This window comes from Alosa sapidissima, chromosome 9 (genome assembly GCF_018492685.1).
Source record: "Alosa sapidissima isolate fAloSap1 chromosome 9, fAloSap1.pri, whole genome shotgun sequence".
Lineage (NCBI taxonomy): Eukaryota > Metazoa > Chordata > Actinopteri > Clupeiformes > Clupeidae > Alosa > Alosa sapidissima.
The window spans coordinates 18,263,733-18,284,701 of record NC_055965.1 but is presented as its reverse complement, the minus strand read 5'-3'; the positions used below and the strand labels follow the sequence as shown (position 1 = coordinate 18,284,701).

General features: G+C 41.1%; 1 protein-coding gene and 2 long non-coding RNA genes across 3 annotated transcripts; all 3 read left to right on the top strand.

Moving 5' to 3' along the window:
- Window positions 1-688: 688 nt before the first annotated feature.
- On the top strand, window positions 689-8,060 carry LOC121718696. Its single transcript, XR_006033993.1, has 4 exons — window positions 689-747; window positions 938-994; window positions 7,633-7,699; window positions 7,946-8,060. It is a non-coding gene; the product is annotated as an uncharacterized LOC121718696 (long non-coding RNA).
- Window positions 8,061-8,587: 527 nt separating this feature from the next.
- On the top strand, window positions 8,588-10,239 carry LOC121718638 (B-cell receptor CD22-like). The gene is made up of 5 exons (XM_042103727.1): window positions 8,588-8,769; window positions 8,962-9,183; window positions 9,289-9,543; window positions 9,659-9,928; window positions 10,070-10,239. Exons 1-4 carry the CDS (start codon window positions 8,766-8,768, stop codon window positions 9,901-9,903), a joined length of 726 nt encoding a protein of 241 aa, XP_041959661.1. The 5' UTR covers window positions 8,588-8,765; the 3' UTR covers window positions 9,904-9,928; window positions 10,070-10,239.
- Window positions 10,240-13,491: 3,252 nt separating this feature from the next.
- On the top strand, window positions 13,492-17,290 carry LOC121718700. Its single transcript, XR_006033997.1, has 3 exons — window positions 13,492-13,517; window positions 16,995-17,075; window positions 17,202-17,290. It is a non-coding gene; the product is annotated as an uncharacterized LOC121718700 (long non-coding RNA).
- The last annotated feature ends 3,679 nt before the right edge of the window (window positions 17,291-20,969 follow it).

Sequence of the window (20,969 nt, the reverse complement as noted above, 5' to 3'; positions counted from 1 at the left end):
CATGAACCCTAGCCCTAACCCTAATCCTAATCCTAATCCTAATTCTAACCCTAATCCTAATCCTAACCTCTAACTCTAATCCTAACCCTAACTCTACCCTAACCCCAATCCTAACCTCTAACTCTAATCCTAACCCTAACTCTACCCTAACCCCAATCCTAACCCTAATCCTAATTTGTTATGACAAAAAACGAATGTCACTTAATAACAGAAGCGTTATGTCATAAACGTTTATGACTTGTTTATGACACATTCGTGTCACTCTTATGTCAATGCTGTCAAGTAAAGTGTAACCCATTGTTCTTTTACTAAATTCATCTGACCCTTTTCCTTCACAAGCTGCAGGCTTTCGAGAAACATCCCCATAGCATGATGCTGCCACCACAACGCTTCAAATTAGGGAATGTGTGTGTATTGTGTATATTGTGTATCCATTGCGGGGAGGATTCCAAAGTGAGCAGGAACTGCAGTTTTAGATGAAAGCTTGCCAACTCCCATTAGGCCTACACCATTCTAACAGTTCTTAGGAAGAGAACATGACGTGGTTCTTTACACTATCATCACCTAATCAGTAACAGAGGCAGGCCCAGTTTCACATCCTGGAAGAGAATGTGAGGTCATCTGCATAGAAATTCTCATTCAGTGTGTCCATCCATGCATAAGGGAACATTGTTCGGGATTAGAGGAAGCTACACTAGTTAGCCTAACAGGATGATGCTAGTAAGGTGGAAGAGGAAGGCAGTTTTGGTGAGTCGTGTCAATGTAGGAATGAATGATCCTCATCCTTCTGTTTAAAGTCTACAGGCCACACACTGATCACAGATAAAAAAAAAAAGAGAATTGCAGTGTTTGCTTCAGAATTAACAGCTCCTCCTCCTTTGATTAAAACACACACTAAGACACACACATAACTATATATTTCAATTTGTACCAATAGCATAAGAGGAGTCCCTGTACACCCAGAGCAACTCACTCTCCTTCTCAACAAACCCAAGTGAGTAAAATATTTTACTTTTCATTCATAAAAGCCCTTTTAAGTTTCCCTGCTCATTGTGGTGATCCATGGGTGTGATCAGTTTCTACAGCCTCTCCTAACCTTCATCTTTACTACTTAAGCGTCACAAGTGGTGAGCGACTAAATGTCTCTGAGCATGTAGCCTCAATCGTAAAATCATGCTGCTTTATCCTTTACAACATTATAAGATCAGACCTTATCTGAGATAATATGCAAGACATCTTCTTGTTCTTTCAAATAAGGACTAGTGCATTTTATTTAATTGTCAGCTGGCTTGCCTGCTTGTATAGTGAGACAGTTGATTAAGAATGTGACAGCATACGTATCTGGTCTTTAATCAGCCAAAGATGACACATGTAACTCCTGTCTTAGTTACTCTTCATTGGCTTCCTATAGCAGCCTAGCCTGACGTAGCCATACTCAATTCTAGTCAGAATATGAGTCTGATGCTGTTCCATTGTGACGCAATTATGGGGTGTGTTTCAACCGATACGGGGGGGGTGCCTCTGCACTCAAATGGATAAACCTAACCAATCAGAGCAATAAAAAACTTACCGTGAGAGGTGTAGGAAGAACACACAAACCATCCTTCTTCCCCACAAATGCCTTAACATTGTTTTCTGGTCTTTTGTAAAAGTTATTGTGCCGTCTTTATATCCTACAACACTCATTAGCGAAATCTAAGAGATACGTAGTAGGGTAGACTATTAGGAAGAAACTGATAGCCTATATCCCCTACGTTTTTAAAAATAATTCTGTTGAACACTGATATGCTACAAACATGTTATAAACAGCTGGGAAAGGCTGCAAATCCCTCAAACAGGTGGTCAATCAGATATTTCAAACGAACGAAGGAACAACATGTCACAATGCAACACGCTACACCATTGGTTTTACGCATGTCACACTATGGCCTACGCTTCGTTTCATTCACACAAACTGATAACGCTTTTACTTGGCACGAAGTTCTGGAAGAACTGTGGCCAGATCTTTTCTCATCCCTTCTCCCCCTAGTCTAGCGGTTCAGCATTTCTCGAAATATGGGTCCGCAACATGGAGACTGCTGGTTCGCGGAGTCGTGGAGTGAAATTAGGCCCGATGCTTCATCTGATAATTTGCTGCGCAGTTGATCAAGAAACCGCGGATCGACGAAAAAAGAAAACAAACGTTTCTGCTATCGATGTCATTAAACATGGAGCCCTACAATTAAGTGGTGGTATGAGCATTCATTCAATGCGCGTCTGCGCGAGAGAAACTGAAACTAATCGATAACGTTGGTATCAAAGCTCCGCTTCAACCTGTTGGAAGGCTATTTATTTATTTAACGAAACTTAATAGAACGACGTTGTTTTTTGGAACTTCCTTAGAAACAGAGCAGAGACTGTATAATATACTGTATAGCATTGAGTATTGTATAGTCAAATTTCAATATAACGTGGCCAAGAGCTATTGTAGCCTTCTTTCTGGGTACATGTAGATGAGCCCTATGACCCAAAAGTCTGCCATGACCGGGCCTCAGGTCAAAGAAGTTTGAGAAAGGCTGGTCTATATAACCTGCATCAGAATGAGGTTTGCAATGGTGCGCCTGAAGGCACGGGTTGAAGACCCAGTCAGTTACGTCACGATATGCACATTTGTGTAAATTCATTCCTACGTAATCACAATGACCAAAATTGAACTTTTTTTTTTACTTTGAATCTTGAAAAAAAAAAATATTGATCTACCTACCGACCCATTTTTATTTTTTTTTGGCTGTTACTGCAAACAAAAATATTTTTAAGGATGGCCCAATATGTGCAGAAACAAACATGCTGATGCAGGGTGCCACCCACTTCCCCTTATGTAAAACAGAACGGGCTGAGGAGTGTATTAACACAAGGCTAACCAAGACCATGTCAAACGCATGTCTTCATAATCTTACAGGTCTAATGATTTACCATTTGTTTGCATGTTAAACATACAAGTTTGCAGAAGCATAAAGAGTAATACTTAATTTCAGCCGAATGCAAACGTGCAATCAAATAAATAAATAAATAAATGTCTTACTTTGTTCTCCAAATCAAACATAGAACATCCAGCTCTCTTGCATGATGCTATTTCTATATCACAAACACCAACATTTCTAAAGATTTACCAGCAGAACACCAGTCTGTACAATAACTATACTGAATTGGGGACTTGTGATATTTCAGCATCATCAGTTCTAGTGGCAGCAGTGCAGCGAAGTGTAGCAATGTGGTCACATGTTCATGTAAGCTAAGCAGACGGGAAACTGCTTCTAGCTCATATAGTGTCTGAGTAGGATGAGACTGTTATACTCTCACAATTACACAATGTCACCTTCTTTTACACACACTCTCTCACATAGGCCTGCAGTGTTACAGAATACTGTGCAGCAGTTTCAGGCGCGTTGGAAAGTACACTGTGGATGCTTGCAAAATGATATGAAGAGGTTTTTTTTTTTTTTTTTTTATCTTAAATCTTTTTGTTCTTTTTAAAAAAAAGAAAAACTATTTTGAATAACTATCTGCTAAAGAAGTAACATATTGCACTTACTTGTGTTTGCTGAGAGGGAGAGAGAGAAGGCTGTTCTGTCTTTACAGGAACTTATCATAAGCTAAAATAGAATGTGCATAAATAAGTGTGTGTGTGTGTGTGTGTGAGAGAGAGAGAGAGAGAGAGAGAGAAGGGGGTAGCCAATGTAGGGCGAGCTGTTAGAACTGATGCGGAGACTGTGCTTCTCTTTTTGTCTTATCTGTGATCTTTGTGAACTGAGGCCTTTCTACAGAAGAGCAGCTGCTCCAGACTCCCCACTGTACTTACTGTACATCTTACATCGTACTAGTTGGACCATTCAACCAGATTCAAGTGTATTTTATTTGAAATTACTAATGACTACATTTGCACTTCTTATGTGAGCGGAAGAGGAGCATCATTGTGCCAGGCTACTCTGATGCTGATCTGACATCATCTCCTTCTCGTCCTGATTGTGACACTGTGGTTGTGGTCAGTTTGCTGGTTGTTATGGTGATGAGCTAAAGTGGTTACTTCTTGTTCTCTGCCTGGAAACCGTTAGAATGTGTGATGACGGTTGGGGAGCTTTTCTCCATCTCTCTGTAGCTTCTGCCCCACCCCAGTACGGAGTCTCTCTCCAAACACAAATATTACTTCTCATAGAAAATAAAGTAAACTAGATGTACCGCATAGCGGTACAAAAATATGACCGCCGCTCAGTCCTGTACATCCGTTCCGCGAAAATAAATCACACTTCAATTTGTCTCCATATTTTACTCCATCCCCCACTCTTGAAACTTTTGTGTATGCTTGTTTGGCATGCCTGAGTGTGTGTGTGCGGCTGCACAGAAAGTAGCCTACTGGTGCTGAAAAGGTGAATAGATTGTAGAATAGCCAAAGAAGATGTAGCATTGTTATAAAACCTTTAAAATCTCTAAACAATCACAAGTAGGGCAGTTCATCACAGTTCATCCATTGCAACTGGATTGATGAAAGGTCACTTACACCTGTAGGCTACATTGTATTTGGGAAAAGCAAAAGGTATCAGCATAATGTTATTTATTTATTTTTTATGTATTTATAAACAAAAACATCTCTGTCAGTTCCATGCCGTTTTCAACAGCTATCAAAAGCAAAGGTCATTTTTGGATGGATGGATTTTTTGTGAATTTCTTCTTCTACATAAGATTTTAGTCATCTTTAGTTCATGTAATAGCCTACTTTATTGTCAATGCACAAATTAAGTAACAGTAGTCTGAAACGTTATTGTTAATGCACAAATTAATTAACAGTAGTCTGAAACGAAATGCTGTTTTACATCTAACCAGTGGTGCAAATAACTGACATGTCCAAATGGGCCTTGATGAAATGCGTCGCTAGACTGTTCATACACATTTTAACTGGCCAAAGTTGAAGAGCTTTTGTCCGTTATTGTTCGTGCAAATATAGGCTGATTCATGTTCCCTTGCATTGTGTAACTGAGGTCCATGGCTAGTCTGGCTTTCATCAGACCAAGCTCAATCTTTTAAGAAATCAAAAAATAAATAGCGGGCAGATCAGGCTGGGTTCACCCAGCCTAGTCCATAGGCACCCGATATTGTTTAATTTTCCGATTGAGATATACACGCTCTGGCTATTCTAAATGCAAAAATGCATCAGGGAGTTATGACAAAACGGTAACTAACAAACTAGATCCTAATAGAAAGCTGTTAGCTTCCCTAAGCTACAGGTAGGATTATAAGGTAGGCCTATTTAATCATGGCTCAACGGTAACATCCCCGACTCTGCTATACACCTGGAGCAGCTAACGTGCTATCGAGCTGACCGAGCCCTAGCAGACAAAAGACGTGGTGGAGGAGTTTGTGTTTACACACATGATGCTTGGTGCCGAGATGCTACGGTAGTACACAGACACTGCTCTCCACTGGCGGAGTTTATGATAATTAAGTGCCGACCCTTTTACCTCCCCAGGGAATTCACCGCGATTCTGCTGGTCGCGGTGTACATCCCCCCCCAGCAACAAAAACAGTGACAGGAGCATGGCACTGAATGAGCTGTATCGGGCCGTCAGTGAACAACAAAGTGAACACCCGGATGCCTTCACAATCATCGCTGGAGACTTCAATCACGCCAATCTCAAAACTGTACTACCAAAATTTCACCAACATGTAAACTTCCCAACAAGAGGACAAAACACCCTGGACCTTGTTTACACCCCACAGAAAGAAGCCTACAAAGCCAAACCCCTCCCCCACATCGGGCAATCAGACCACATTAGCATCCTGCTGCTGCCCCGATACAGACAAAGAGCAAAAGTCACCAAACCGGTTCTGAAGGAGGTGAGAATGTGGCCGGAGGGGGCCGTCTCACAACTTCAGGACTGCTTTGAAACAACAGACTGGGATATCTTCAAAACAGCTGCCACCCACAACAACCACATTGACATTGAGGAATACACAGACACTGTGACCTCCTACATCACCAAATGCATCGATGATGTTACAGAAATAAAACACATCACCACTCGGGCCAACCAGAAGCCATGGCTGACAGGAGACGTCCACAGACTGCTGAGGGCCAGAGACAAAGCCTTCAGAGCTGGAGATGTAGCTGGCCTAAGAACAGCTTTTATTTAAAAATAATTCTGTTGAACACTGATATGCTACAAACATGTTATAAACAGCTGGGAAAGGCTGCAAATCCCTCAAACAGGTGGTCAATCAGATATTTCAAACGAACGAAGGAACAACATGTCACAATGCAACACGCTGTTTTCCCTTGATGAAAGTGAAACCATGAGTTTTCCCACATCTCAACTTTGGCCAAAGTTTTCAGAAATAATCGTTTTCAGTGATAAAACCTATAAAATAATATGCCTTTTCCATATGGGGTCTTAAAAGCCATGTCTCCTACTAGCCACAGCGTTTTTGTTGCAAACATAGGCCTAATCTAAGCGTGCTCAGATGACGTGATTGACGAGGCGCTGTTGCTGCTCACCTGTCCATCATCGTAAAGCCCGAATTGATTGGTCCGCCAGATCTAGAGCGAGCATAGTTGCTCCACAACGGAGGAATGCCAGACCGAACTTCCCGACCTGAAATGTTGTGGGCGGGACTAAGTTCGGCTGGCACCCAGGCTAATAGCAGCCAGAATTAAATTCAAATCCCTCACTCTGGCCTATAGGACACTTAATGGATCTGCTCACTGGTGGTGGTTTATCTTTTATATTTGTGGTTTTGTTACTATAAAACTCATTATTTTTCATTTATGATATTTGATATTTTTATTATTACTGTTACGCTTAATGTAGACTTTAACTGTTCATTCTAACTATTGCAATGTTCATATTCTGTAAGTTGTATATATATATATATATATTTTTTTTTTTTTAAATATTGGTGTTTGTGATACGGACATTAGCATCATGCACGATAGCTGGATTTGGAGAACAAGGCATGACATTTTATTGACATGATATTTATTTATTTCATGTTTGCAACTGGTGCATATAATAAGTATTACTCTTTACGGTTCTGCAAACTTCTATGCATAAAATGGAAACAAATTAGAAAATAGCATTTGACTAGATATGAAAAGTTTATGTTTGAAATGGTCTTGGTTAGCTTTGTGTTAATGCATAAGGCCATTCTGTTTTACATTAGAGGAAGCAGGGTTGCTCCCTGCATCAGCATGTTTGTTTCTGATCATGTTGGGTTCACATTCATAGCAGTTATTAGCAGCTTGACTGAAGGAAAGGTTAGCCAATAACAGATCTGTCAGTGAGAACTTAAGTACTTTTACAAATGGGACATTTTGGAGCTTGATTTGAACATCATGATTTGAAATGTTGTTATTTTACAAGCAGTAGTAAGGGATATTCTCATGTTCTTTACTTGCCTCTTTGTTCGCTGTCTAATTTTTGTGCAGATTAATATAAAGTCTACTGTGTGGTAACACTAACTTGTTAATGGTGAACATATAATGGTGCAAAAAGATAATGTCTATATTGAATACATAAGTACTAGATTTTGTTTTTTGGCTCATCTAATATGAAACCATTTGCATTACTGTCTCCAAAGTGATAAGGCTTGTCTTTTTTAAAGGTTGATGCAGCCATGCCATTCACAAAAGGCCCTGTGATTCTCACTACAGTCATTTTCCTTTTATCAGGTAATCCTGCTCTATACTGTACAGTATACTGTATCTCCTCATTAAATGTTGAAGCTGCATCTGGCCCTGTGTGACTAATGTGAAGTCATATATTCATATAAGGTCATATATCCACAGTGTTACTGTCTATGTGGTTATGAGCAGCTGTAACAAAGCTATAACTGCTGTCAAATCTGAATAAGGCAGATCTTCAGCTGTGGAAGGTCCAGTAACAGTAATGCGTTAACCACTCTATCATGTGACCAGGTGTCCTTGGTCAGGGCGACTGGAGTGTGACATACCTCTCAACCAGCATCTGCGGTTTAAAGGGGTCATTTGTGGACATTCCCTGCACTTACTCATATCCAAGAAATCTAAAAATCATACAGGCATTCTGGTTCTTTAAACTGAAAGAACTGTATGACTTAAGACTGGATTCCAGATATCAGGGGCGTGTGGAATATCTTGGGGATAAAAGGAACAACTGTGCTCTAAGAATCAAGGATCTGAGAGACAGTGACACTGGGGAACAATACAGATTCAGGTTGATAACTGATGACCCACGTGGGATGATCTGAGGTCTCTCTGACACTTACAGGTTAGTATTATGAAAAATGGATTTTTAAATGTAAAACTAAAAGGATTATGTTTTTTTTCAGTAAAGTAATAACTTAATTTGTGCTATATGACAATAATCACTTAAGTCTTTTTGCACACAGATCTTCATGTGAAAGTGAGTCTAAAATCAGTGAAAGAGGGAAACCCAGTGACACTGACCTGCAGCACCACCTGCAGTCTGAGTAACCACCCCACCTACATCTGGTACAGGAACTCACAGCTTCTGAGTAACCACCCCACCTACATCTGGTACAGGAACTCACAGCTTCTGAGTAACTCACACACAACCTGCAGCACCACCTGCAGTCTGAGTAACCACCCCACCTACATCTGGTACAGGAACTCACAGCCTCTGAGTAACTCACACACAACCAGCAGCAACACCCTGTCCATAGCCTCGGTTAGAACAGATGATGCTGGTTATTACTCCTGTGCTGTAAGAGGACTTGAGGGTCACCCATCACCATCTATGTGTAAGTACAAATTTGTTTTGTTCTCGCTCTATACACATGTCTGCAGTCATGCTGATAAAGATGAACGCAAATTGTTGTGACTAATTTTAGGCAACTAATACCACTCTTTGTTATGTACTTTGTTATGTACTTTGTGTGTGTGTGTGTGTGTGTGTGTGTGTGTGTGTGTGTGTGTGTGTGTCCATGTTTCAGGTGTTCTGAGTGGTTGGAGTGTGACCTACACCCCACAGAGCATCTGTGCCTTGAAGGGCTCCTCAGTGGAACTCCACAGCTATTACACATATCCTTGTGATCATGCAGTCACAAAGGCATTCTGGTTTACCACATGGGTGGATGGTGAAGAGAACCCACAGGATTTGATACTGGATGTAGGAGCAAGATATACTGGTGTAACTGTTGGACTCACAGTTACAGGTATTTGTATGATTATACATATTTCATAATGGCAGTCTCCTAAGTGTTTGAAATGTTAGTGGACACATGGACAAAATATGCTATTTATTTACAATGCTCTTTCAGAACTGCAAGTGCTGGTGGATCCTGCAACAGTGAAGAAGGGAGACAAAGTGACACTGACCTGCAGCACCACCTGCAGTCTGAGTAACAATCCCACCTACATCTGGTACAGGAACTCACAGCCTGTTAATGATCTACACACAGCTGACAACAGGCTGGATATAGACTCAGTCAGCATTGAAGATGCAGGCAAATACTCCTGTGCTGTTAAGGGACATGGGATTCACAGTTCACCTGAGTTGATTCTCAATGTCAGATGTAAGTATGTGAGATTCATACCATCCTTTATGATTATGTGTTATATATCTGAGAAGACACTGGGAACAAATTCACAGAATGTGAAAAACATAAATGACAGAAATGTTTCTGACAGATGCCCCAAGAAACACATTGGCATCAGTCCATCCTTCTGGTGAACCAGTGGAGGGCAGTTTAGTGACTCTGACCTGCAGCAGTGATGCCAACCCACCAGTGCACAGCTACACCTGGTACAGGAAAACTGGAAATGAATCCACATGGCTTGGACAAGGCTGGAGTTACAGCATCACTAACATCAGCACTGAACACAGTGGGCTTTACTACTGTAAGGGAGAGAACAAACATGGAGCCAGTGATTAAAGTGCCACATTTGTGGATGTCCACTGTGAGTACTGTTAGATGCTACTTCTGAAAACATTTATGACTTCATGTGGTAATTTAGAGTAACATGCATGGGGTAAATAAGAACTGAGAAGGCTACTTTTATTGAGGGTTCATTGGCATCTATTTACTATCATATTCCTAGACTCCCCCAGGATGACCTCAGCATCACTCAGCCCCTCTGGTGACCTTCAGGAGGGCGACTCAGTGACTCTGACCTGCAGCAGTGATGCCAACCCACCAGTGCACAGCTACAGCTGGTACAGGAAGACTGGAGATGAAACAGTTCTTCAGGGCACAGGGAGGATGCCGATCCTCACATTTAACCTTGTCCCTGGTGTGGAAGGACTTTATCACTGTGAGGCACGAAATAAGGTCGGCTTGAAGAACTCCACCGGAGTCAGGGTCTCCTTGCCAGGTCCAGAGCAGTTTCTTAATTGCACTTCAAAATTGATCTCAGAAGGTTGTGGCAACCATTGTGAAACTTGTTTTTTTTACTGGCTGCATTTCTTTGATGAATGTACTGTATTTTACTGGGGTGTACTGCTGCATTTCTGTGTCAAATTCTACTGCATCATGGTTGTGTGCTACTCTGTAGATTTGAGCTTCAGGAACATGTATTATCAATTAACTTTTGTATTAGAACTCTGATCTATATGTCTGCATCCAATGTTTTCCACGGAGGAAGTCTCTCTGTGTGTCACTGATGACACATACTGTATTAATATACTATGTGATACAACTGATATTTACCTCTTTGCTTTTATTGCTTTCTGTTTCTAAAAAGTTCCAAAAAAACATTTCTCCTTGAATCTTGTGGTTGGAGGCGTGATTGGAGGCATGCTGGCTGGTTTTGTAGCTGGAGTTCTGACTGGAGTTGCTGTTCACAAGAGAGTGTGAGTTGTTCTTTATAGCCTACAGTGTAATTCTTTACAATGTTGTGCTGTCTTTGAACTGCAGTGTGTTAATTAGAGAATGAATAGTGGGGATCACAGTTAAGAGTGTTAAAATCACAAATCTCTCTCTGCAGGACGCAAACCAGAGAGATGAGAGGCACCAGCACAGCAGCAGTAAAGGCTCTGGCATGCTCCTGCGTCACATTTGCCCAAGACGTGCGTCATTTTTGCCGTGGACGTGAAGCATACTCCAATTTCTGCTGTCCTGAATGCGCGTTAAATTGTTAAGGTTAGCGCCTGCGCACTACGGATTAACTGTGATACTCTGCCCCACCAACCGGGGGCGGTACGTCGAGCCTGAAAGTAGGACACAACCACCAAAGAAGCCTGAAACGCCTGAAGAAAAGAAGAACTTGGGATGTGCGAGCACTAAACGAAAGAAGAGCAGATGAAGGAAAAAGCACCATGAGTACGTTCGCCTGTCTGCTGGGAAGTTTGATAAGCTGGCCCATCGCATCGCTCCATTTATCATCCACCAGAACACACACAGCACACCTGTTGGTATAGCTGAGAGACTAGCTTAGCCTACTTGCTTATTAGGCTACTCATGTAGCTAAGTGACTCGGTGCTGCTAGGGCAGCAATATTGGTGCGATACAAAGTAAAGACATTTTTCTGAACACATGCAGCAGTGTCATGGTAAGAAAGAGTTGTGCGTACAGATGTCCTCAATTAAATTTGTATTGAGTCTTCACACCTGCCTCATACCAAAAAGTATGAACCAAAAACCTGTAAATATGACGTGTCAATAAAAGTTTTGAAGTAACTATTTGTGTTCATAATGTATGTCTCACTGTGATAATGGGTGTATTTAGAGCGAGCGGTAGCCTAGGTTATTCCTTCAATTATTATTATGATGACATTATCCGGTGTTGACAGGCGAGTTTCGAGATTGAGTTCAGCATTGTTCAGGAGTAGGCTAGGTAATAATGATTGCACCTGGGAGAGGTAGGCTACATTCCCTTTATTATTATAATCACTATTGATAACGCATTATATAAGGAACAGGCGAGAATGCATCTCGATCAGCAAGTGTTACATGGGTTTCGCCTGAGCGTTGTAGATAGATACCTTTATTTGGCTCTGGGTTTTGCGATTTGATTTCAGCATACACTCATTTTTAAAATATGCATTTAATCCGAAGTCATGTCAGCTCTCTATGCAGGGAGTAGGGCTGTCACTTTTATTCGAACATGACGTGAAATATCCGTAGTCGAACTATAAATAAACTATTCGGTTTTTAGTGCTGTGTAGCGCATTTCCCGGTGTTGACAGGCGAGTTTCGAGATTTGAGTTCAGCATTGTTCAGGAGTAGGCTAGGTGATAATGATTGCACCTGGGAGAGGTAGGCTACATTCCCTTTATTATTATAATCACTATTGATAACGCATTATATAAGGAACAGGCGAGAATGCATCTCGATCAGCAACTGTTACATGGGTTTCGCCTGAGCGTTGTAGATAGATACCTTTAATTGGCTCTGGGTTTTGCGATTTGATTTCAGCATACGCTCATTTTTAAAAGATGCATTTAATCCGAAGTCATGTCAGCTCTCTATGCAGGGAGTAGGGCTGTCACTTTTATTCGAACATGACGTGAAATATCCGTAGTCGAACTATAAATAAACTATTCGGTTTTTAGTGCTGTGTAGCGCATTTCCCGGTGTTGACAGGCGAGTTTCGAGATTTGAATTCAACATTGTTCAGGAGTAGGCTAGGTGATAATGATTGCACCTGGGAGAGGTAGGCTACATTCCCTTTATTATTATAATCACTATTGATAACGTATTATATAAGGAACAGGCGAGAATGCATCTCGATCAGCAAGTGTTACATGGGTTTCGCCTGAGCGTTGTAGATAGATACCTTTAATTGGCTCTGGGTTTTGCGATTTGATTTCAGCATACGCTCATTTTTAAAAGATGCATTTAATCCGAAGTCATGTCAGCTCTCTATGCATGGAGTAAAGGCTGTCACTGTCTATGATTAGTTTTATTTTATTGTTTACCATCTCATTCAGTGCTATATGATCCAGGGCTCATGACCAAATCAAGCCAATATAATAGCCAGTAGCCACAATGAGCCCATGCAGCCACCCTGTTTCGACAATCAAAGGTAACGCACAGAACGGCCAGCAGACAGATAATTACGTCCCCAACTCATCTAAAATGTGGTGTCTTGAAATACTTTGGGTTCTACACCATAGATGGTAAAGTGACCGTTAAATATAATGTTAAAGAATGTATCTGTGGATTGTGGCTTTACATCGGTCGAAGTTGACTCCATGTCGTGGTGTCTCACGTAACTCAAAGCCAGGCAAGCTGAGGACAGGCGCTCTGTTCCATCGTCGTTATGGTAACCAAACAAGTCTTCTTCTGTCTAGGTTTGTTTCTACGTTTAAGTGTTGTTCTTCTATGTGGTCCACCTACTGGAGGGGAGTGTTTACAGCAGTTCCGTTTCACACATGCGCAGTCTACGCGTCACTTTGACGCGCGGTCTTAAATTTCGGTCGACTCAAAGACGCGACGCATGCTGTAAAAATGACGCAAATCTCGTCACGCGCTCACCAGTGCCGCGTGCGCGGGACGCAGACGCGGGACCATACTTTAGGCTTAAGAGACACCACAGCTGGTCCACAGGTATGAGGGGATGAATCTGTTATTGCCTTCATGTCTCCAAATTAACGGGGATGGGCCATTTATACAGCAGGAAAATCATTTAAATGATGTGAATGTATTTTCCACAATGGAACACAATTTGGTGATCATTTGATTGAACAATGTTATTGACCTGCCTGTGCAACAATCTGACCTAGACAAATAAACAGAAATCATTCAGATTCAGTGTGATTTAGTGTTGAAATACTTCCAGTGTTCAAACCAGTCTCCTATAATAGGTTGATTGTTTATTGTGTTTATTTATTATTTATCACACTACTTATTATGACCGCCGCGCAGCGAAGCGGCGGTCATATAGGTTTAGTCAGATATTATTTTTTTTTTTTTTTTTTTTTTTTCTTTTTCGCATGCCCAAATTTCCGTCAATGAGTCCCGGGACACTGAAAGACCGGGGTACACGAAACTTGGTGGGCATGTAACCCCACATGGATAGCATGGAACCATCGTTTTTCGTTTTGATCTGTAGCCCCCCCGCTGGACTGGACCCCCCGAAAGGAGGGTAGGGCAGACACAGTTTTCTGTGAATATCTCGAAAACCGTAGGGTTTAGGAGGACCATTTTTTTTTTGTATGTTGATCTCAAGGGGCCATGTCAACCCATTCCATAACCACTCATTTCATGTATAGCGCCACCTAGTTAAACACAAAAAAGTAAAAATGAGGTGTTGTAATTGAAGGTATCTGTGACCTAACATAGTCAAAACTGCACGAAATTGGAAGTGTAGGATCATTATGACACCCTCTGTATGCGCCAAGTTTCGTGGAATTCCGTTCATGGGGGGCCACACAATAAATTAATTTATGTTACTATACACCAACTGGCCTGTAGGTGGCCGGAGACAGTTTTCTGTGAATATCTCGAGAACTGTAGGGCCTAGGAGGTCCACCTTTTTTATGTATGTTGGTCTTAAGGGGGCATGTCAACCCATCCCATTACCACTTATTTCATGTATAGCGCCACCTAGTTAAAAATTAAAAAGCAAAAAATTTGGTGTTTTCATCTCAATATCTCTGGCTGACAAGGTCAAAACTGCACGAAATTAAAAGTGTAGGATCATTATGACACCCTCTGAATGCATGCCAAGTTTTGTGTACTTTCGTTCATGGGGGGCCTTACAATAAAATAATTTATGTGTACATTTAGTGACGTACACCAACAAGGATTCCCGGGACACTGAAAGACCGGGGTACACAAAACTTGGTGGGCATGTACCCCCACATGGATAGCATGGAACCGTCATTTTTCGTTTTCATCTGCAGCCCCCCCGCTGGACTGGACCCCCCGAAAGGAGGGTAGGGCAGACACAGTTCTCTGTGAATCTTTTATGGTATGTTGGTCTCAAGGGCCCACATCAACCTGGCTCATTATCACTCATTTGTGATTTGCCCCACGGTAAAAAATGAAAATCAGTAGGATTAAAAGAAAGCCAAAATAAATATTCATCATCATCATCATGGCTGCATTTTCAGTATTGGCGAGAAGTAGTCGTTTGTCCACTAGATGGCGCATCGTTGCAGTGAGACGTAATTTTGTTGGAAGTTAAAAGTGGGTTGGAAAAAACAATGGACTCTTCATACAAGGACTGTAATTTACCGCAGCGAACATCTAATAAGGATAGGACGATGTTCACATGAAGTGTAATTCCCATTTCTTCTTGAAGCCGAAATAAATCTGAGGATGTTTATCGGACATGCTTGGTTTTTACCGCAGGTACGTTAATCTTGTAATATCAATAAGGACCTAGGTAATGTTACCGTTAGCGTTGGTTGAGTGATGGAGGCATTTGATTTATTGCATTTGTAGAAAACTATACATGCGGTTATACCAAGCAAATGTATAGCAGCACTGTTTGTATCTTTCGACTGTCATTTATTGCACGTGCTACAAAATCATTCTGTGCAATGGAAGATTTACCAACGTTACACCGGTCTGATACAGTTTTGCCTATACATGTGTGAGACTGAGACGCCTGTTTATTTTGTTTTAAGTGCGTGCAGGGTGTGAGAGGGGAATCGATGTGCTTTGATTACAGCTTGGTAGTTGTAGTCTGTGAAATTAAAAAGCACGTGTGTGTGAAGTATCCAAACAATGACACCTTCATTTCATTATGGCTGCTTTAGCAAAACACCTTAAGCTACTGTGTAGTGGGTCCCATTTAGAAGTGGCTACTTCATTCGCGCTTTCCTTGACTCATGGAGCTGCGTGAATGTTATTACAACTTTTCGCCACGATATGACAGTTTAAGTCCGCTTGATACTGTAAGGCGTAAGCCATTGGTTTCCAAAGGAGATTTTATTTGTGTCGCCAGCATAGCCTATTGACAATTTATGTTGTAAATAGGCCTACCTTATAATCCTACCTGTAGCTTAGGGAAGCTTTCTATTAGGATCTAGTTTGTTAGTTACCGTTTTGTCATAACTCCCTGATGCATTTTTGCATTTAGAATAGCCAGAGCGTGTATATCTCAATCGGAAAATTAAACAATATCGGGTGCCTATGGACTAGGCTGGGTGAACCCAGCCTGATCTGCCCGCTATTTATTTTTTAATTTCTTAAAAGATTGAGCTTGGTCTGATGAAAGCCAGACTAGCCATGGACCTCAGTTAAACAATGCAAGGGAACATGAATCAGCCTATATTTGCACTAACAATAACGGACAAAAGCTCTTCAACTTTGGCCCGTTAAAATGTGTATGAACAGTCTAGCGACGCATTTCATCAAGGCCCATTTGGACATGTCAGTTATTTGCACCACTGGTTAGATGTAAAACAGCATTTCGTTTCAGACTAGGCTACTGTTACTTAATTTGTGCATTAACAATAACGTTTCAGACTACTGTTACTTAATTTGTGCATTGACAATAAAGTATTACATGAACTAAAGATGACTAAAATCTTATGTAGAAGAAGAAACATTCACAAAAAATCCATCCATCCAAAAATGACCTTTGTTTTTGATAGCTGTTGAAAACGGCATGGAACTGACAGAGATGTTTTTGTTTAAAAATACATAAAAAATAAATAAATAAATAAATAAATAAATAACATTATGCTGATACCTTTTGCTTTTCCCAAATACAATGTAGCCTACAGGTGTAAGTGACCTTTCATCAATCCAGTTGCAATGGATGAACTGTGATGAACTGCCCTACTTGTGATTGTTTAGAGATTTTAAAGGTTTTATAACAATTCTACATCTTCTTTGGCTATTCTACAATCTATTCACCTTTTCAGCACCAGTAGGGTACTTTCTGTGCAGCCGCACACACACACTCAGGCATGCCAAACAAGCATACACAAAAGTTTCAAGAGTGGGGGATGGAGTAAAATATGGAGACAAATTGAAGTGTGATTTATTTTCGCGGAACGGATGTACAGGACTGAGCGGCGGTCATATTTTGTACCGCTATGCGGTACATCTAGTTTGTTTAATTTTTAGGCTGTCCAGCCTGGTCCTGCTGATGACACATACACAGGTCTCAACCACATCACCAGATCCCCTGAATATGACACTCTGGACGTAAGACATTATAATACATGACTTAATCTATAAGTGTGTGTGTGTTTATGTAATCATAATTAGAGTTGATCATACAGTATGTATATGTTGATCATACAGTATGTATGTTATGTGTTCTGCTCTCAGAATGTGAGGATATCTGCTGATGGTGCCACCTACACCCCAACAACTCCAGTCCCCCCTGAAGCTTCAGACTATGAGAACCAAGGGAAGAGGCAGAGAGAGTAAAGGCCCATTCACACCAAAAACGATAACGATAACGATAACTATAAATAAATATCGTTCTCGTTAATATGAATGACGACGTTCACACATAAACTATAACAATAACGACATGAAGAACGATATCGTTGGGGATCACTTTCAGAGCGATTTTTACAACGATAAAATGCTAATAGCCAATCAGAACGCATCGAATTTTAGCCCTCACATTTATTAACACAGTGAGAGACTTTGTTTATCGTTGTTCAGTGTGAACGCTTTTATTGTTATGGTTATAGTTATAGTTATCGTTATCGTTCTTGGTGTGAATGGGCCTTAAGAGAGAGAAAGAGAGTAAGAGAGAGACAGAGAGAGATGCAATTCCCAGGTTCACCCAGCAGGGGGTGCTGTAGGTGGAATGCTGAAAGTATAAGTATATATACTTTTTTGATCCCGTGAGGGAAATTTGGTCTCTGCATTTAACCCAATTGGTGAATTAGTGAAACACACAGTGAACACACAGTGAGGTGAAGCACACACTAATCCCGGCGCAGTGAGCTGCCTGCTTCAACGGCGGCGCTCGGGGAGCAGTGAGGGGTTAGGTGCCTTGCTCAAGGGCACTTCAGCCGCGGCCCACTGGTCGGGGCTTGAACCGGCAACCCTCCGGCTACAAGTCCAGAGTGCTAACCAGTGGGCCACGGCTGCCCTTAAAACAGTGAAAGCTGGGAATCGAACCCCCAACTTTTCAGGCTACTCCATACTAGTCCAGCTCCTTATCCACTACACTACCTTGGCCCAGCTTAAAAAAGCTTAAACCATTTGATGCGTTTGGTTCCGAAACGCTATATATCCGTTTTTAAAAATAATAAAACATCATGCTATTTAATTGTGTAGAAAATATATCAATCACATTGTAGTTGTGTTGTTTTGATAAACAAATAACAATACCCAAAAATATATCTACTGAAATTAATTCGAAAATAATGTAATTTAAAATAAATAAAATTCAATAACATGGTGGATATAGCATTTTGGAACCAAATTCATTATCTCTTTCCCTTAGAAAGTTATTTTCTACTTTGCGAGTTTAATGCAGAAAGAACACATGATGGCTGGTCTTGCTTTATTGGCGTAGTTTATCTTTTATTTTTGATTTTATTATGTTCCATTTTGTGTGATTGTCTTGATAAAAAATGCATGATTTTCTGTTTGCTCCCATACTAGATTTGTCTCATGTGTGAAATATGCTAATAAGAAATAATCATTCATTATGTTTTTCTTTCAACAATGACTTTAAAGGATGCAATTTAATAACAGCAAAGCTAATTAATTTTAGTGTAGAAAATATTTTGTTGTTATAAGACATTTGTTACCATATGTTTCCTGTTCACTAGCATCAGCATGTAAAACTTTTATTATGAATCATAGTTACAGTATATTTGCTTTTTCATACATTGCAAATTTGTAAGTTGAAGGTTTAATTCTATTGCTCTTGGTGATAAATCTTATATATAGTAGTGTCTGTAAATGCATGCAAACAATTTGTTACAAAACCTTCTGGGTTTGTTCCAAATGCTTCTGATTTATAATGCTAACTTAACAAATATCATTAAAAAGGCTAACCAACCACTAAGATGACAGTGACCTCATTTGAATTCAAAATTCAAACATATTAAATCTCTGTGTGAACCTAAACATGTATTTAAACATACGCAATGACTTTTTGCAGACTTTTTATTTCCAATAGACTTTGGTTGTCTCTTTTTGTTGTACGAATATGTATGAAAGGGGAAAAAATGCTGCCTTTCAAGATATCTAACAGGGGAGCGAGGCATCGAGGCATGTCCCAATCAAATATTTCTGTGAGCCTTCTAAGATACCTTTGTTTTGACGAATTTTGAAGGCAGCATAGATGTATCCTTCATGCTGCCTTCAATGTCCAAAATTCTATTTAATTGCAGCTGCAGTCAAACTTTACATTATTCTTCTTTCTGGTACCCTGACAACGGCGTTCTGTGTGAAACAAAGCAGGCAGCTGCCTTCCGTTTCCGATACTGCCTCTCTCTCTCTCTCTCTCTCTCTCTCTCTCTCTCTCTCTCTCTGTCTCTCTCCAAAGATGCTTGGCAAGGACCAATTCCAATACCAATCTATACAACATGTATGGGTCTAGAAGCTGATTTGACAGTTTTAGCATTTCTACTCACTTTTGGGGGTGGGGTCAGATGGGTCTGCTAATTGTAATGGTGAATGGTAAACGGACTGCATTTATATAGCTCTCCTCCGAGGACTCAAAGCACTTAACAATGTCATGCCTCACATTCACCCATTCACACACACACCCACTCACACCAATTGTGGAGGCTGCCATGCAAGACATCATCCTGCTCACCAGGACTTGTAGACTTACAGTTTCATGTATGGGGGAGATATTTATATTACAGCAGAGGAGGAGAATATGCTTGTGATTTGTTACTTTGCATGGTCTGCATATTTAACCTATATGTTGTGCCATTATACACTGTGCAGAGTTCTCTTTAGACTGGGAACCCTCAAGTCACCATGTAAAATAAGTCATATCATTGACGTCTCTGCACCATCATCATCCAATCAGTAACAGAGGCAGACAGGAGAATGTGAGGTCATCTGCATAGAAGTTCTCCTTCAGTGTGGTCGTACATGCATAAGGGAACACTGTGTTTGAGATTAGAAGAAGCTACACTAGCTAGCCTAGCAGGATGATGCTTGTAAGGTGGGAGTAGAAGAAGCTACACTAGCTAGCCTAGCAGGATGATGCTTGTCAGGTGGGAGTAGAAGAAGCTACACTAGCTAGCCTAGCAGGATGATGCTTGTCAGGTGGGAGTAGAAGAAGCTACACTAGCTAGCCTAGCAGGATGATGCTTGTAAGGTGGGAGTAGAAGAAGCTACACTAGCTAGCCTAGCAGGATGATGCTTGTAAGGTGGGAGTAGAAGAAGCTACACTAGCTAGCCTAGCAGGATGGTGCTTGTAAGGTGGGAGTAGAAGAAGCTACACTAGCTAGCCTAGCAGGATGATGCTTGTAAGGTGGGAGTAGAAGAAGCTACACTAGCTAGCCTAGCAGGATGATGCTTGTAAGGTGGGAGTAGAAGAAGCTACACTAGCTAGCCTAGCAGGATGATGCTTGTAAGGTGGGAGTAGAAGAAGCTACACTAGCTAGCCTAGCAGGATGATGCTTGTAAGGTGGGAGTAGAAGAAGCTACACTAGCTAGCCTAGCAGGATGATGCTTGTAAGGTGGGAGTAGAAGAAGCTACACTAGCTAGCCTAGCAGGATGGTGCTTGTAAGGTGGGAGTAGAAGAAGCTACACTAGCTAGCCTAGCAGGATGATGCTTGTAAGGTGGGAGTAGAAGGCAGTTTGGTGTCACTGGAGAGTCAGCGCTCATGCTACTCATCCTCTTGTAAAAAGTCTCCAGGGTTCAAACTGGCCACAGATTTTAAAAAAAAAAGAAAGAAAAGTGCAGTCTCTGCATCAGTGTTAACAGCTCCTCCTACTTTGACTAAACACACACACACACACACACACACACACACACACACACACACACTCACACACACACACACACACACACACACACACACACACACACAAACACTCACACACACACACACACACTCACGCACACACACAAACACACACACACACACACACAAACACTC

Coding starts and splice junctions, on each gene's coding strand:
- LOC121718638 (XM_042103727.1), top strand. Junction 9,184..9,288: donor TGTTGGACTCACAGTTACAG/GTATTTGTATGA, acceptor ATGCTCTTTCAG/AACTGCAAGTGCTGGTGGAT. Junction 9,544..9,658: donor GTTGATTCTCAATGTCAGAT/GTAAGTATGTGA, acceptor TGTTTCTGACAG/ATGCCCCAAGAAACACATTG.